The following is a 15,317-nucleotide window of genomic DNA, read 5'->3' on the forward strand; positions in this document are numbered from 1 at the left end:
TGCTCCATTAAATAGTCGTACTTTTCTTAATCTAATAAATTTAATACGACTATGATGTGATCTGACTGTCCAGAATTGTGTCATACCAATATAGGATTTATTTTATAACCTACCAAAAAATTCTCTTTCACATGCTTCGTTTTCCATTTATGCAAACACCACGTAAAGAACTAAAGAGGCACCATTCCTCACGCATGATTTGTGTTCTTGACAGTTTAAAGAATAGGTCAGCAATAGAATTTAACAAAAAAATGTACTTACATATAAAAAAAAGGGGGGGTCAAGAAATTGTTATGGTAACAAGAACAAACATGTATGAATTATGCAAGCAAAACCAGTAACAATGAGTGACACAAGAATGCTACTGTCGTACTAGTCTGCATATTGGAACTTGATATTTACACTCCATATTTTCTGTTTCACCAAAGAGTATTCATTAACACCACATTTGCTTCTAGCCACACCAAGAAATAAAATAAAGGAGCTTGGAAAACAATGCAGTAGAAATATGTCGGATCAATTTGTATCTGAAATTCAGTAAATATTTTCTATCTTTTTTACTCTTCACAAGTCTACAAACCAAAAGCAAATCAAAATTTTAGAGGTCAACTCTTAACAAAACCATAATTTCACTTACTGCCTCATAAACTAAAAACTTTTCACAACTCAGTTTGGAACATGACAAGGATCAATCATGTTCCACAGTGTCTAAAATGTTCTGAGCATGACAGGTCAAATAAGAATGCTTACCAAAACATATGCTTGATAGATATGCTCCATATAGTAAGCAATGAACGCCAAGTTGAAAGAGATGGATTCTTACCTGCGTGGTGCATCCCTGCGCTTCACATAGAGGAATATTTTCATAAATGTCACTGTTGGAACCTATATTGTTACTACTACAATGACTGCAAATTTCCCACATACTGGAATATTTTGCAGTCACAAGCCAGCTGAAGTCCAAGGGATCCTTAAATACTCTTAAATGGTTGCAACCGTGAACAAGAAGATGCCAAACTTTTTGCATGTAATCAGTAACACAGTCGAGAAACTTGCTTGATACATGCGCAAAATCTTCATACTGGACTTGGCTATGAAATGAGCCAGTTTCGTATTTGTTACCCAACGAACACTTAAGGCAGTTATGCCTTATGATGGAAGATAGGCTTGACAAAGGGATAAGCTCCCTCCACATTGAGCTTCTAGCAAAAGTCGACAAGGACTCCCCTGCACTAACCCAGTAATTCGCAACAGATGCAATTAGAGAAGGTTCAAACTGAAAGAGATGGTTAGTTGCACCTGCAAGCAACAAGGAATACGCTACACTGGTCCTGCTCATGTCAAAAGCTACACAAAGATTTTCGTTCGCTTCAGAAAACAAAGCCAACATGTCATTTGAACAAGTTTTATATGCCGAAGCCAGTGTCGTGTACGCATTTAGAGATAAATGGTGCAGAGGATGCAGCCAATAAGTATATGTCGGCAGAGACGTTCCCTCATTACGTTCTAACTGCTCATCGGGAAGACCTCGAGTGAGGACATGATCAAGCTTCTCACAACAAGATTGAGCATCACCAATTGAAAGATAGTCAGATATAGCATCATCAATATACTGTGTTAACATTTGTGTTGCCTTGTCTCTGTAAAAGCCACTATCGGAACTTGACGAATTACCATTGACAACAGAAATTTCCTATCCAAGGAAATAGCTGAAAGTGTAAATACTTGTTTAGGACATTCTGTTTCAGACATTTATATGTTGGAGAAAGAGGTGCAACTTTTACAGTATACAACAGTAGTTTATATTTCAAAGTAACTTGCCAGAATAAAAATATATCTAACAGTATATAAAAGAGCCCAAGCTCTTAGGCAGCCCCTCTACTTTTCTTTTCTTTTCTTTTTTCTTTTCTTCTTTTTTTATCCTTATTCTTTAGTGATTTTTTTTACATTTCAATTTTTTTGTGTGCTTTTTAAAAATATATTACTCCTCACTTTACTCATAAAACTCCGCATGCGATCCTATTTTATTTATATATTGTTCTTCGCTTAAATTTTTTTTGTAAATTGTTATCTTTACACACATTTCTTTTAAAATAAATTAAAAATCCTTAAATGGTTATATAAATGAATTTCTCATAATTCGGTAAACAAAACTCTTCAGCTGTTTCCAACACGCCAATACGTGCGGAGCACGTTACAAAACTCGTAAAGAAAAAATATATATATATATAAAAAGGAGGATAAATTGCCAACAGGTACTAGTAAACTTAGAACAACATGTGTGTGTGTGTGTGTAAATACAAGCATAATAGCAACGTAACGGTTCTGTCCCCTCAAAAATGTTTTTAAGCTCGTGAATGAGACAAGACGCTCATAGGTAACATGAAAAGATTGCAGGGGTAAACTTCAAATTTAATCTCAGACTTGTAAGCTCCAAATTTTGTTGCAGGTCCATAAAAATAACATGCTTTTATGATTTCTTACCTCCAAAACACGGTCCATGTAAGTTGGGGGCACCGAACCACATCTACTACAACAGCAGATAAAACGATACTTTGACCACAAATCTGATTGCCTCACAGACTATAGAACAGGCAAATAACCATAAATTATTAAAGAACAGTTTAATACTTATTTATAAACATAAAAGAAAAATAAAATAAACTATAACACAAAATAACCAATAATCAGGTTGATATATGTCCACATTGTCAACAAGGGCTGGGGAGGAGAGAAAAATGAACTAGCAACACCCTTCTGTCATATCTGAGGCCAAAAGAACAAAAGGATACAGCTATGGCTCAGTTTCGGATTTTTTTTTTGAGGAAGAAACGAAAACTGGAGCTTAGTTTGGGATTGTTTTGCTTTAAAAAGAACATCTAATTTTGCTAATAGCAAAAAGAGGGGTAGAAATAGAAAGAAAATGTCAAAAAATTCTAGGCTCTTATAAATAGCTTTATTTAAAAGGCCATTAGTGTCGTACACTTTTATCAACACTTTTATCAAACAAATTACTTGCATCATAATATGTGCAAACTGCAAAGCACTTTTGGGACTTTCAAAGGCAATACCAAATATATGGTTCTCAAATTTTCAGCACCAAGTGAATCCCAAATATAGTGACAGAAGATTAGAATCAAGATAGAGAAGTAGAAGCACTAGAGATAGCGAAATAGAATCAACAAGAGAAATAGAGGATTGTAGGAACGAATGAATAAATAAATAAATAAAACAACTTATGTGGGGTGGAGTAAAGTCAATAATCTCAATATTTATTCACAAACCATATTTATAGATAAACTAAATAACAAAATAGGAAACTAAACCAAAATAAGATAAACAAACTCGGTGATGGGAATCTAACCATATTTCTAAATCTACATCACCCAATAACCAAAATGCTTCATAATAGATAACAAAATAATTTCCCGCTAGGGAATTTTCCAGAATTTGTTTAGCAGGCTGGGAAGCCAAACTGAGATCTGAAGCAATTTGCTTCCTCTCTTGAATGTTTAATTAGCTTTCAATTGTACACGAAATTGCAATGCTATAAAAGTTCAAGGATGTCACAAAACAAGGCAATTATAAAAAACTGTTTGACCAACAAAAAATTTAATTTATGAGATTCAAAAAGTACCTTAGGCTGCAATAGGTCAGTGTAAGCCACAGTTACTTCTTCCCCTTTCTGTATCCTCTTGATGCTCCTAACTATGATTCTTGGTCCATAAGAACACCCACACTCTTCATTTTCATATATGTAAGAACACCAAAATAAAAAAATAAAAAAAAGGTTCAATAACTGTAGTCCCAATCAAATTTCTAACATAAAGATTCAAACTTAAGTTTCGGGTAATTGGGCCGGTTAATCTCTGAACTTTGAGCGGTCACATTTTGAACCCTTAACTTTAATTTTGACATATTCATCTCTAACTTTCGTTTTTTTTTTTTTTTTTCCTTTACACTAAAATTGAGGAACGATTTCACAAAAATAATAATGTGTCTAGTGATAACTTACAATTTTATAGAAAAAGTTATGTTATATGTAAAATTTTCTCTATGTTACTATTTAATATCTTGAAAATTACAACATTTTGCACTTATTGCAACTATTTATATAAAATTTACAGGATGTGATTATCTACGTAAAATTTAAATAGCACGTCAATTTTAGTGTCGGACACCAAATTTGCCAAAAATCGAAAGTACAAGAGCTAATATACTATCAGCCAATCTTATTAAAAATTTAGGGACCAACTCAAAGTTAAGAAATTAACAGCATTAATAACCCTTTAATTTTTTCCGGTAATGATAAGTTGATAAAGAAAAACGACACCTTTTGTTGATAAGACACTAATAATATTGCTACAAACACCACTCTCTGTCTGCAAAGAGAAACAGGGTCTCAAAAACGACATCAAGGAAAAGCAATTAAGTAGCTAGTCAAAACGACATAAAGAGGCTTACTTGAGTTTCTTTATTACAACAGGGGACGATTCTCATGGCCGCCGTCTCATGGTCTGGTAAAAACGACGTCGTTTGGAGGTCCGAATGCAAAGAAATCCGGTAACAGGCGTTGGGAGAACAGCTATGGTTGATCCACGAAAACCCTCCGCCGCCGTACACCGCCACCCCGAGGGTGCGCCCGCTCTTAACCTGCACCTCCACGCCATTCGTTAGCACAGCGCACAGTGCCGCCGCCGCCATAGCCTCTTCCTCCCCCTCCGATTCCTCGCCGCTGCAGTCGCGGTCTCTCATCCTTCTCGCCGCCGCCATAGCTCTAGCTCCGTCGCGAATTCTGGCGGCGACCTCCTCCTCGTCGTCATTCGCTAATTTGTGGAGATTAGTGGACAGGCCGGCGATGCGGCTTACGGAGGAGGAACGACGCGTGGCTGGATTGGATTCGAGGAGGCGGAGGGCGGCCCGGAGGTCTGACGAGTCGGCGGCAGCGGCGGAGGGGAGGAGGCAGAGGAGGTGGTGCTCGGCGGAGGAGAAGTGGAGGGGGGAATCGGAGAAGGAGCATTGGGAGGAGCAGTAGAGGATTTTGGGGTTGGAATTGGAGGGAGGGAAACGAGGGGGGAAAATGGGAGGCAAAGGGGAGGAGGGGAGAGGAGAAAAGCAGGAGGAGCAGTGGGAGAGGAGGAGGGAATGGTGGAGGGAAAAGGAAAGAGGAGGGAGTGGTCGGGTTAAGTCTTCTCCCATTTCTATTTCTTCCCTCCCTCTCATCATCATTTCCATCTCCCCCATTTTCTCTCTCCTTCTCTCCTCCCTCTCTCTCTGTCCCTCCCTGCTCTGCTTTGCTTTGCCTGCGTCTCATTCTAGTGGCCTATTAAGAAATTAGGTTTCGTTTGGTTGGAGGATTCTATGTGATTTGAATTATTTTTAATTTATGTATATTTTTTTATGAGAAAAAATACTGTAGCGAATCACGAATCATGATTCGAATCAGGGAATGAATCCCTCTACCAAACGCCCCCTAAAAGCATTAAAAAATTATTAAGAAATTAAGTATTAAGAAATTAGTATTAAGAAATTAAGTGTATGTTTGATTTATAGATTTAAAATTATTTTTAATTTATGTATATTTTTTATAAAAAAAAATATTATAATGAATTATAAATTATGATCTGAATTATAACACGAATTTCTTAATTAAACGTACAATTTTTGTATACGCAGTTTTTCACATCAGCTTTCATTTTTTTTTTTTCCTTTTTAGTTATCAATCACATCCCATTTTTACTAATTTTCCGAGGGAAAAAAAATAAAAAGGTTTCAAAGGGGCATAAAAAAACCTCCACCTGTACAATTCTCAACTTTAAATATTAGATTAATTTTTTAATAATTATATATATAATAAAAATAATTTTATATGACGTATTATAAATTTTAATATAAATATTTACAAATTTAATCATTAAAAATTTAACCATTGGGATTTCACCGTAATTTTTTTAAAGATTCCATCGTAGTGATTGCCAAAGGACATTTACATGTCTAATAATCAGCTTCAAGGTTTATTGTTAGAAGTCCTGATAACAACAATATGTACCTTATTGCTTGTCTCAGGACAAAAATTTCTCCGATATTTTTGAAATTTCCGCCGAAATTTCCGTAAATCTAAGGTCCCAAAATATTTTTAGGTGCTAAAGAATTTCTCCGATATTTACTGAAATTTATCAAAAATCTTGAGAGAAACTATTGTTTTTGTACAAACTTACTAATTTATATATCTTATGTTAAGATATCTAAAAGAAATATTAAGTGTCAAAACAAATATTCCTAGTTTCTGCAATATTTTCTCAATAATTCCACCGATATTAATATTTTTTCTAAAAATTTTTTAAATTTAAAATACCTATATTTTCACTAATATTGATATTTTCATGATGCACGTATATTTCCTTACTTTGCCATAATGTTGCACTCCACTATTACAGTTCTTAAATAATAAAACGGTGTGTCACGTATGTCACAGCAGAGTAAAGAGACTGACAATAAAAGTGATAAGAGTACATATTGGTGTTAGAGTTACCGTTTTGCAAAAGAATAAGCACATGAGATTGCATAATATATGATCAAGCACTCGGATATGTTTTACTAGCGAATAGCATTGGGATATGTTTTATTTTGGACAGATATTGTTGAGGTCTAGAGGAGGCCACCGGTTTCAACGTTGCAACAATGCCAAGGTTGTCAGAAACTAAAATGTTCTAAAAAGCAAAGACAACAAAAAGCAGGATTTCCATCAAAATAATGGGACAAGAAATTGAAGTATAATCATGAAATTCCTTCAAAATGCATAGCTGATGAAGCAAAAGACCTATAATCATCAAAAGTAATAATATACACAAAGAAAAGAGACAATGCCCTATTATTCACCCTACAGATGAGAAGAGAAACTAACAACTGAACCTCTTTTTTTTTCCTACTTAGAATTGAACAAATATTAATTATTTATGTACTATGGAACATGTATTTAAAAAAAAAAAAAAAAAAGTGTATAATTCGTCTCTAAATCTACCAAAAAAGACCCAAAACTATGTAGCTCTGCTCTGCATCTTGGAGAAAGAGAATCCCCATCAAGAAACTGGAGGGGGACTTGAAAGCATAATAATGGTCTTGAAACCTTCATCTTTTGATACTCTCTTTCTGGCCAAGCCCAACCAAACAACCTGTCTTTAGTCTCTGTAAAATTATGTACAAAGAGATAAATAAAGAATTCTCTCTTTGGAAACAATGTACAGCACTAAAGGGATAAATAAGTACTAAGGATTTTTTTTTCCCACCAAAAACTGTGCAGCATCAAATTTCTTCAGGCTTAAACTCGAAGCGTTTCGATCTTGCTTCGATTCTGGCAGTGTACCCTACTGTTGTGGGCCTTATTGATCTCTGCCTCACCATTTTGCAGAACTCGGGGTCATATGAATTGCCGTCCTTTCGCATCCACTGGATCATCTGGTGGAACATTGGGAAGAACCGTGTTTGGATAGAGGCGTAAGTGAAGTATGGCGTGAGGGAAGCGATCACGACAAAGAGGGTGAGGATCCAGTAGTATGGAGAAGGTGCACAGGCTTCAATGAAGACTTTGTAGGCAGTGGTTGAAAGGTCAGGACTCATGGCTCCATATACCAATTGGAATATGTACCAGAGTACGATACTACCCCAGATGAAGAGATGTTGTATGTATGTGAAGTAGCTGATGGACAGTGCCATCTGGCAGTTCACGACCCACACCACGCATGTGTACATGGTGGCACCGAGGACCTGCAGACCAGCCAGTTGCCCGCCTTTTCGGAACGGCTGACTCTCTATTGCCCGGATGCAGAAGAAGAAAATCAGGACAGCATTTAGTAGACCATTGAAGGCCCATCCCAGGATCCTAACCCAGCTGAATAGCACATTTTGTACACCTTCTTGGTATAGATATGGGAACTGTTTCATGGAAATAAGAGAGAGAAGATGTCATTAGAGGTTTACTAGACATGGGAACTGTTTCATGGAAATAAGAGAAAGAAGATGCCATTAGAGGTTTACTAGATAAAAGAACCATCAAACTGTAATTATTTTATTGTTTTTCCTAATGAAGAAACAGAAATTTGGTGTAAAAGATTTGAAACTGAAATTATTTATTTTCCTTAATAGGAAAAAAAAAATCGATACCTTGAGGCAGAACTTGGCTGAGACATCCTGGTCAAGCACTCCTAAAGCAATCACAGGAAGAGAAGTGAAGAAGACATTGTATAGCGATAAATACCAGTCGTTGTATACAGATTGGCCAGTGAATGATGTGTATATCTCATAGAAGAAGATAGTGAAGCCAAAAACTATGTTCTTGTAAAAGAAATAGCATATCTGCAACCAAAAAAAAAAAAAAAAAAAAGGCTTAAGTCAACCTTTCCAGTTCATAACTCAACCTAGTATTAGATCAGTAAGGGAAAAAAAATGGATTTCAAAAGGTAAATCTTACCATTGATGATATCCTTCTGTAACACCAATGGCCGTGTACAAGCAGCAAGCGTTCCAAGAAACGGAATTGCGCAATTGCAATGTCACTCGACATGACGGCCTGAAATGTTGAGAAGTGATTGTTAAAATTAGAATTTGTTAAGTGGAATAATTTCCATCAGGGGTTTACCAACTAAAAAGAGAACCTATGAGCAATGCTTTTATAGTTTTTAGCATTTACCTGCATTCCTTCAACACCGCTTATACCGATTCCAATATCGGCTTCCTGAAGCATTCCAACATCATTTGCTCCATCACCAATTGCAAGAGTAGTGTTACCAGTTCTAAGTTTGACCAATCTTGTAACCTGAATTATGTTAAGAAACACAAAAACTCAGAATTGACTCCTTTTCTAAATCAGCAGAATTAACCTCTTACATGCTTTTGATGAACATACAAACAAACCAAATTCATCAAGACAGATATACAATTTAACCTGAAACATCAAAAGTGCAAAATGGAAGGTGAACATGAAATTTACAAGTGCTTTCTGTTTGGGAGACGAACGGCAGCATATAACGGATGCACACCCAATGGCAAGCTCCAGAAAGTGGTCCTTTACATCGTCCTCTAAAGCATAAGTGAGAGACTTTCCGTCGATGATTAAAGCCAACGCATCGGAGTTCTCAGTTGATGCAAGAAGCAACTCCTTTGCTGTGGTTATTTGGTGGAGGACACTTGCTTTGAGTGCCTAAAGAATCAGAAAGATATATCATCATCTTATGCTACAAAATAAGAGGAAAAAAAAAAGAACGAATGAAGAGGAAATAAGGGGCTTTACCGTAGCAACCGCAGACTTATCCTCTCCATTCTCTAATGCTTTAACTTCAGGAGTCTCAGAGCTAATTATTATTTGCTTCATTTCTTGTCTAAGCAAACTGCAGGAAAACCTGAAATAGAAAAACAAATATGGTGAGAAATTCTTGTGTATTAAAACTTCATTTATTCATACTACTATTCACTGATTAATCATATTCATACCCAATATTGATTGCTGTCTCCATCTTATCTCCAGTCAACACCCATAGTTTAATTCCAGCCTGAGCAAGTTTGTCTATGCATTCTGGAACCTATTGATCACCAAATAAAGAATTTTCAGTCCATTCTATATATAACAGAAAAAAAAAATTAATTACTTATGATTTTTATAGCTGAGCTATCAAGTTGTCATAACAAAAATATAATACACACCCCGTTTTGTAGTTTGTCTTCAACTGCAGTAGCACCAAGAAGGATCAGTTCCTTTTCGATTTTTTCGGCTTCGTCCTCAATGATTTCCTCCCTATCTGCATTCACCATGTTCTTTGCCTCAGTGAATGCCTTGTTAAATTCATCGTACTCTTCTTCATCGAGTTCGCGGTATGCCACAACCAATGTCCTTAAACCAGCATCAGCATACTCATTAACATGCTTTTTAGTCTGCTCTTCAAACTCCCTTCCATCCTTTGCAAGTCTTTCAAACATGACACTGCTTATGGAAAACAAATCAAATTAGTATAAGAATTACTAAATCACATAAGCATAGAAACTAACTAATTAACCAACTCTTTTCGAAGATTACTAACCTGTCAGCTCCTTTACTAATTAAAAGCAGCTTCCCCTCCCCGTTTCTTACAATAACCGACATCCGCTTTCTTGAGCTACTAAACTCCAGTATGTTCAAAAGCTTGTAGACTCTGCAACATGGAAAACATGGGCTTTAATTATATAAACCATAGCAGCTAAGACTGAATGAACAGAACTAAACAACATCGAAAATATGTAGCTGTAAAAAGCTTACCTTTCAACTTTCATGTTAGTGACAGGATCCAACTCGTAGACTGAGATGCTCGTGTGAGACCTTTCATGAAACATAAACCCAAGTTCTCTTGCTGCAATAACAAAAGCTGCCTCATCAGGTGATTCGGCTTCATAAGTTGTTGTTCCCGTTTCTTCATCAACTTCAGGCAATGCCGTATGGCATACAGCCAACGCCCTTAAAAACTTCTGGATTACATCTGCACGCGGCTCTTTAACCCATTGACCGTCCATGATCCTCTCATCCACAAAGTTAAATCCTTTAATGGATGGCTTTGCTTCTGTGGCATCTTCAACATGGTTCTCTTCAACAGCCATGTTTTGCAGTAAAGGTGACCCGTTTCTCTTAGCCATGGCTCTTTCAACTTCTGTTATTCCGCGTCCATAAGCAGTCCCGGCAATGGAACACTTGATGAACTCCATGGAGTTGCAAGTTAATGTTCCTGTCTTGTCAGAAAGTATAGTGTCAACTTGGCCAAGCTCTTCATTCAAATTAGATGTCCGAGCTCGTGCTGGCGTGTCAGTTTCCTCATAGTACATATTCAGATCCTGGTTGATGAAACTGCCCTGAAGAACTTTGACAATTTCTATTGACACATACAAGGAAATGGGGATCAAATAACTGTACAGCATAAGGGCTGTCAAGAACTGCAAAACTGATGCAAGTGGTGCATTCTCGGGATCATAATAGACTTCGGTATCATCTGGTTTAAGATACCACCTTTTCATTTTCCCATTGTCAATGTCGTCGTCAGTTGCACCTCCAAAGCAAATTGCCACAATAAAAGCCAACAAAAACAAGACTCCAAACAATAAGTAGACAATCTTGTCCATCCTTCTCTCAATTTTGCTTCTCTTAGAAGGTGGAGGGGTTGAGTTTTGCATAACCTTCGTGTCATAACCAGTAAAGATTACTACCCCGTAAACAAAATCCGTGTTCCTTAGCTTCGAGTCCCTAAGCAAAAGCTGCTGAGGTGAAAGAGGGTGTTGTTGTTCTTCAAGCTCCAAAGTACCAACAAAAGTGTACAAATTTGCATTTGGGTCCTCACATCTGATTGCTGCCTTGAAGTTTTGGAAGCTTGAGTCTTCATGCAAATTTGAGGTTGCCTCCACTGCTTGCTTTAGTTTCAAATTAGTTTCTCCATCAAGGTTGGTGGTCTCAACATAGCAAATTGCTTCCTCAAAGCTTGATGAAAGTAGGATGAGATCAGCAGGGAAAAATTGATCCTTTTCCACTTTTACTATATCTCCAACTTTCAAATCCCTCCACTTAGTATTATCGAAAACGCCGTCGCCATAATGCACTTTCACCTTTCGGTTATTTACCTCAATATCCTGATAACAATTTTACAGGCAGAATTAAGGATAAAAAATTAAAAAGATCAAGAATGCAATAAAGGGTATAGGAAAGCAATAATAGATCTTCAAACTTGTATGAAATCAAATCTTGGGAAAGTTTCTAGTTATACTCGTACAAGTTAAAAGTTTCATTCTAACTTCTTCAATAAAAATTTGAGCTAAGATGAATAAATTGTTTGAGACTTTTCTTCACTACATCATTTACATAAACTAGGACCATATATTGGCAAAATTATAAGAGTATACTTAATAACTTCCAAATGTCATTAAAAGTACTACTAAAACAATTTTAGCCACGATGAACAAATGGTTTAAGAATTTTGTCAATACAACAAACATAGACTGGACAAAAATTTGCATATTTAATCTGGTATAAGTAACAAAAAAGAATTGCTTTATACCTGCTGTTTGCGCCGAAAATCTTCGAGAAGCTCTTTCCCCATTGAAACTCCAATCACAACCGCAAGAGGGAGAACACTACTCACAGATGAGTAAGGAGAAAGTGCTGTGAAGGACAATATTGCACACATGAGGAAATACAAGTTTGCCACTCTCCTGAATTGCTCAAACAATGACTTGGGCAAGAATGTTAGGATGGTATATTTGGTAGTTCTGACATAATTCCCTCCATAATTGCGAATTGTGGCGTCAAAGCCATCAGGGTCATTGCAATGGACAACCCTTGAGAACCCAGGCCCTCCAATCAATGAATGTTCTCCTCTGAATGATGCTTTCCCACATGAGAAGGCATGGATTCTGCCAAAATGTTGCCTCTTCTTTCTTCTTGGTCCAACCATTTTTAATTTTTTTTTTTCTTTTCAGAAGCTAAACTCAAGAAGATCTTAACAACCCAAGTTGTTCAAACACCTACAGATTTGTTTGGCTCTAGAGAGAAAATTTTGATCAAATCCCAGAAAGCTTTTAAGCCCAGAAACACAGGAGAAGAAGGTTTAATTCTGGGAAATATTCGCAAGAGCAAAGAAGATGAAGAAACTAAAACAAATAAACAAATCTGGAAGAAGAATAATAAGAAGAAGAAGAAGAAGAAGAAGAAGAAAAGAATGAATGAATGAAACTTTCAGCCAAAACTTATGACTCTTTCTATATAATGAAGAACTAAGACCAAAACAAAGATTACTGCTTTAAAAATTTAACAAAGCCTCACATGAAAAAATAGGAAGTACCCAAGAAAAGTCATGTTCTGGGAAGGAAGCATATAGGAAGAAACGTGGTGAACAATTCTTCTTTTCTCTCTCTCTATAATATATCTATTTCTAGAGAGAGAAGACTAGCATCACAGCTTTGACTTGTAGCTAACAAATGAATAGTGGATTTGGGATATCCCCATCTAAAACCCCATGAGTGTATATGAAACTCAACTACTTTATGAATTATCAAACAGTTAAATTTATCATGAAAAAGACAAAAAAAAAAAAAAAAAAAAGGAAACTAACCCATTAATATGGAAATTCAGACAAAATAGAAAGTTCAATGATTTTTTGTCTTCTTTTTTTTTTTTTTTTCTTTTTTCCTTTGTCAACTGCCAGATATATATTATTGGATTACGAATAATTGTCATTGTCAACTTCTAAAATATGTACAATATGTGGAAGGGTAGTGACCAGGTGTTCTAGAAAGTCATCCACCAAAGATTCAAAAGTGTTCTAGAAAGTCAAAAATTAGCAGCCATTAGGGAACAAGAAGAAAATGAAAAAGAAAAAAAAAATGCCAAAAGCATAATTATATACAACTAGGGGTTTCACATTATTTGCATTGTTTGCTCTGAAAATTTCAAAGTAAGAAAGCTGGAGCCAAAAAACGTATCATCCTATTATTAAAGGTTTTAATGTGGGTCAAATTATTCTGGATGGAAGAAACAGCGTGGGGCATGTTGAATGGAGCTTGTGAAAAATAATAATATAATATATGGTCTTGACAAAATAATAATAATATAATATACGGAGTATTGCTGTCAGAACGAAAAGTTTTTTTTCCCCCCCTTAAATTCTCGCTTAAAAAGAGTTTTTTTTTTCAAATAATGGGTCTTTTGGATATTATTTTAAATGAAAATTATATAATTTCCTTAAACCTTGAAATAAACTATTTACCCTTATATTTTTTCAGTAATTACAAAAGGCAAAAAAAAAAAGAGCTATGTTTTCATATTTATGATTCTTCTTTAAAAATAATTTTATATGTGCTAATATTCGAGCAACACCAAATTGATTCACGCTCAATAACACTGACAATTTTAATTTACGTAATTTTACACCCCATAGGAAAAATGTCACTTGAATTAGATTCGGTCAAATACGATATCACTGTAATAATAACGTAAATCAGGATATGTAAGTATTTTATATATATATATATACATTTTTTTTTTTTTTGAGAATTGGTGATGTTCCCTTGAAAATTTTTTTTTTCTTTATTCCCAAGTGAGTAAAAATTTGTACGTTCTAACCAAAATTACCCAACTGATGTAAATAAAACGGACTACATATGTTGTTGAATTTTCTCAAAAGGGGCTCAAAATTCTGCCACTTGTGCAAATAATTTTTTTTTTTTTTTGCCCTTTTTGCTTCTGGATTGGAGTTGCATAAATTATGTGAAGATCTTTTATAGTATATAGTACTATAGAGTTGCATAAATTTAGGTATTTTATAGTATATAGTATTATATGTCTGGAAACATGATGGAGGAGGCTGAGGCTGCGTGATGGGGGGGTCAAACAAGACATCTCACATGTTTTTATTCTTTTATTTGTGATTTTATTAATATACTATTAAGATGTAGTAGTATTATTAGTTACATTCAAAACCTAACTCTATCTTTCTGTGTGGATATAAATTCTTGCACATTTATGACCAAATATTTTCATCTCTTTCTCTATTTTTTTTTAGATTCCAATCTAACTCTGGCCCAGATAAATTAAATAATCCTTACTACTTTCCCCCATTTTTCTTCTTCTTCTTTTTTTTTTTATGGGGCCCTTTTTCTTCTTAATCATGTTTCACAAGTTAATTAAATTCAAAACAAAAATTGCAAACGACAAACAATAAGACTATTGTTATTAAATTTTTTTTTGGGATGATATTTAGATTTTTAATTAGTTGGATTACATCTTTGTCTTTTCGAAGGCTCCGGATAGATAAGGTGCATTATTTTCTTAATGCAGCCAAGATCATATGTTGAAATTCTTATTTCTCAACTATTTTTGTTCTTATTTTTAATTTTTCAAGGATTTAATTCACTTTGTTTGGAGTTTATGAAAAATATATATATTTTTACAAAAAATTCTACGGTACAACATGAAAAAAAAAGACAAATTTTAACCATCAATTCACGTTGTAAATATAATAATAATTTAATGGATCTTAAAAAAATGGAACCTTCTCTGGTACGTCAACATACTGATAGGTCAGATTTTATATCCATCGGATCTGCATAAAATCATGTAAAAGTAAAAAAGTATGCAAATCTAATGATTAGAAAAATCTGATCTACCAGTATGCAAGGCATACCAGAGAATCTCCTTAATAAAAATACAGCGGCTTAAAGTTTACTATTAATATATTTTTTCACACCAAAGTTATTATATTTTTAGTTATAATTATATCATATGTATTCTTATATTAGAAAAAGTATCTGGTGGG

General features: G+C 35.1%; 2 protein-coding genes across 3 annotated transcripts; both read right to left on the reverse strand.

Annotated features, from left to right (window-relative positions):
* Nucleotides 1–232: 232 nt before the first annotated feature.
* On the reverse strand, nucleotides 233–5,256 carry LOC21405083 (protein SET DOMAIN GROUP 41). Its single transcript, XM_024174995.1, has 5 exons — nucleotides 4,465–5,256; nucleotides 4,334–4,382; nucleotides 3,638–3,741; nucleotides 2,485–2,583; nucleotides 233–1,693 (listed from the first exon to the last, which is right to left on the reverse strand). Exons 1-5 carry the CDS (start codon nucleotides 5,242–5,244, stop codon nucleotides 689–691), a joined length of 2,037 nt encoding a protein of 678 aa, XP_024030763.1. The 5' UTR covers nucleotides 5,245–5,256; the 3' UTR covers nucleotides 233–688.
* A 1,540-nt stretch (nucleotides 5,257–6,796) lies between these two features.
* Nucleotides 6,797–12,659, reverse strand: LOC21405084 (phospholipid-transporting ATPase 10). Of its 2 annotated transcripts, XM_024174991.1 has the most exons (12): nucleotides 12,063–12,659; nucleotides 10,286–11,637; nucleotides 10,071–10,181; nucleotides 9,697–9,973; nucleotides 9,487–9,575; nucleotides 9,287–9,395; nucleotides 8,987–9,196; nucleotides 8,687–8,812; nucleotides 8,468–8,566; nucleotides 8,161–8,352; nucleotides 7,287–7,932; nucleotides 6,797–7,185 (listed from the first exon to the last, which is right to left on the reverse strand). In XM_024174991.1, exons 1-11 carry the CDS (start codon nucleotides 12,456–12,458, stop codon nucleotides 7,303–7,305), a joined length of 3,591 nt encoding a protein of 1,196 aa, XP_024030759.1. In that variant the 5' UTR covers nucleotides 12,459–12,659; the 3' UTR covers nucleotides 6,797–7,185; nucleotides 7,287–7,302. The 2 variants fall into 2 exon arrangements, with proteins under 2 accessions (XP_024030759.1, XP_024030758.1); XM_024174990.1 differs by having other exon boundaries at nucleotides 6,797–7,932.
* Nucleotides 12,660–15,317: the final 2,658 nt, after the last annotated feature.

The sequence above is a fragment of the Morus notabilis genome, unplaced genomic scaffold (genome assembly GCF_000414095.1).
Source record: "Morus notabilis unplaced genomic scaffold, ASM41409v2 Scaffold16, whole genome shotgun sequence".
Classification (NCBI taxonomy): Eukaryota; Viridiplantae; Streptophyta; class Magnoliopsida; order Rosales; family Moraceae; genus Morus; species Morus notabilis.

What these genes read in the sequence shown, in the direction of transcription:
- LOC21405083 (XM_024174995.1), bottom strand. Translation starts at nt 5,244, where the DNA reads ATGGGGGAGATGGAAATGATGATGAGAGGGAGGGAAGAAATAGAAATG. An exon ending in GTTGTAATAAAGAAACTCAA is followed by an intron (nt 4,383 to 4,464) that starts GTAAGCCTCTTT and finishes TTCTCTTTGCAG; the next exon opens with ACAGAGAGTGGTGTTTGTAG. An exon ending in ACATGGACCGTGTTTTGGAG is followed by an intron (nt 1,694 to 2,484) that starts GTAAGAAATCAT and finishes TTCCTTGGATAG; the next exon opens with GAAATTTCTGTTGTCAATGG.
- LOC21405084 (XM_024174991.1), bottom strand. Translation starts at nt 12,458, where the DNA reads ATGGTTGGACCAAGAAGAAAGAAGAGGCAACATTTTGGCAGAATCCAT. An exon ending in ATTAGTAAAGGAGCTGACAG is followed by an intron (nt 9,974 to 10,070) that starts GTTAGTAATCTT and finishes TTCCATAAGCAG; the next exon opens with TGTCATGTTTGAAAGACTTG. An exon ending in GAGACAGCAATCAATATTGG is followed by an intron (nt 9,396 to 9,486) that starts GTATGAATATGA and finishes TTTCTATTTCAG; the next exon opens with GTTTTCCTGCAGTTTGCTTA.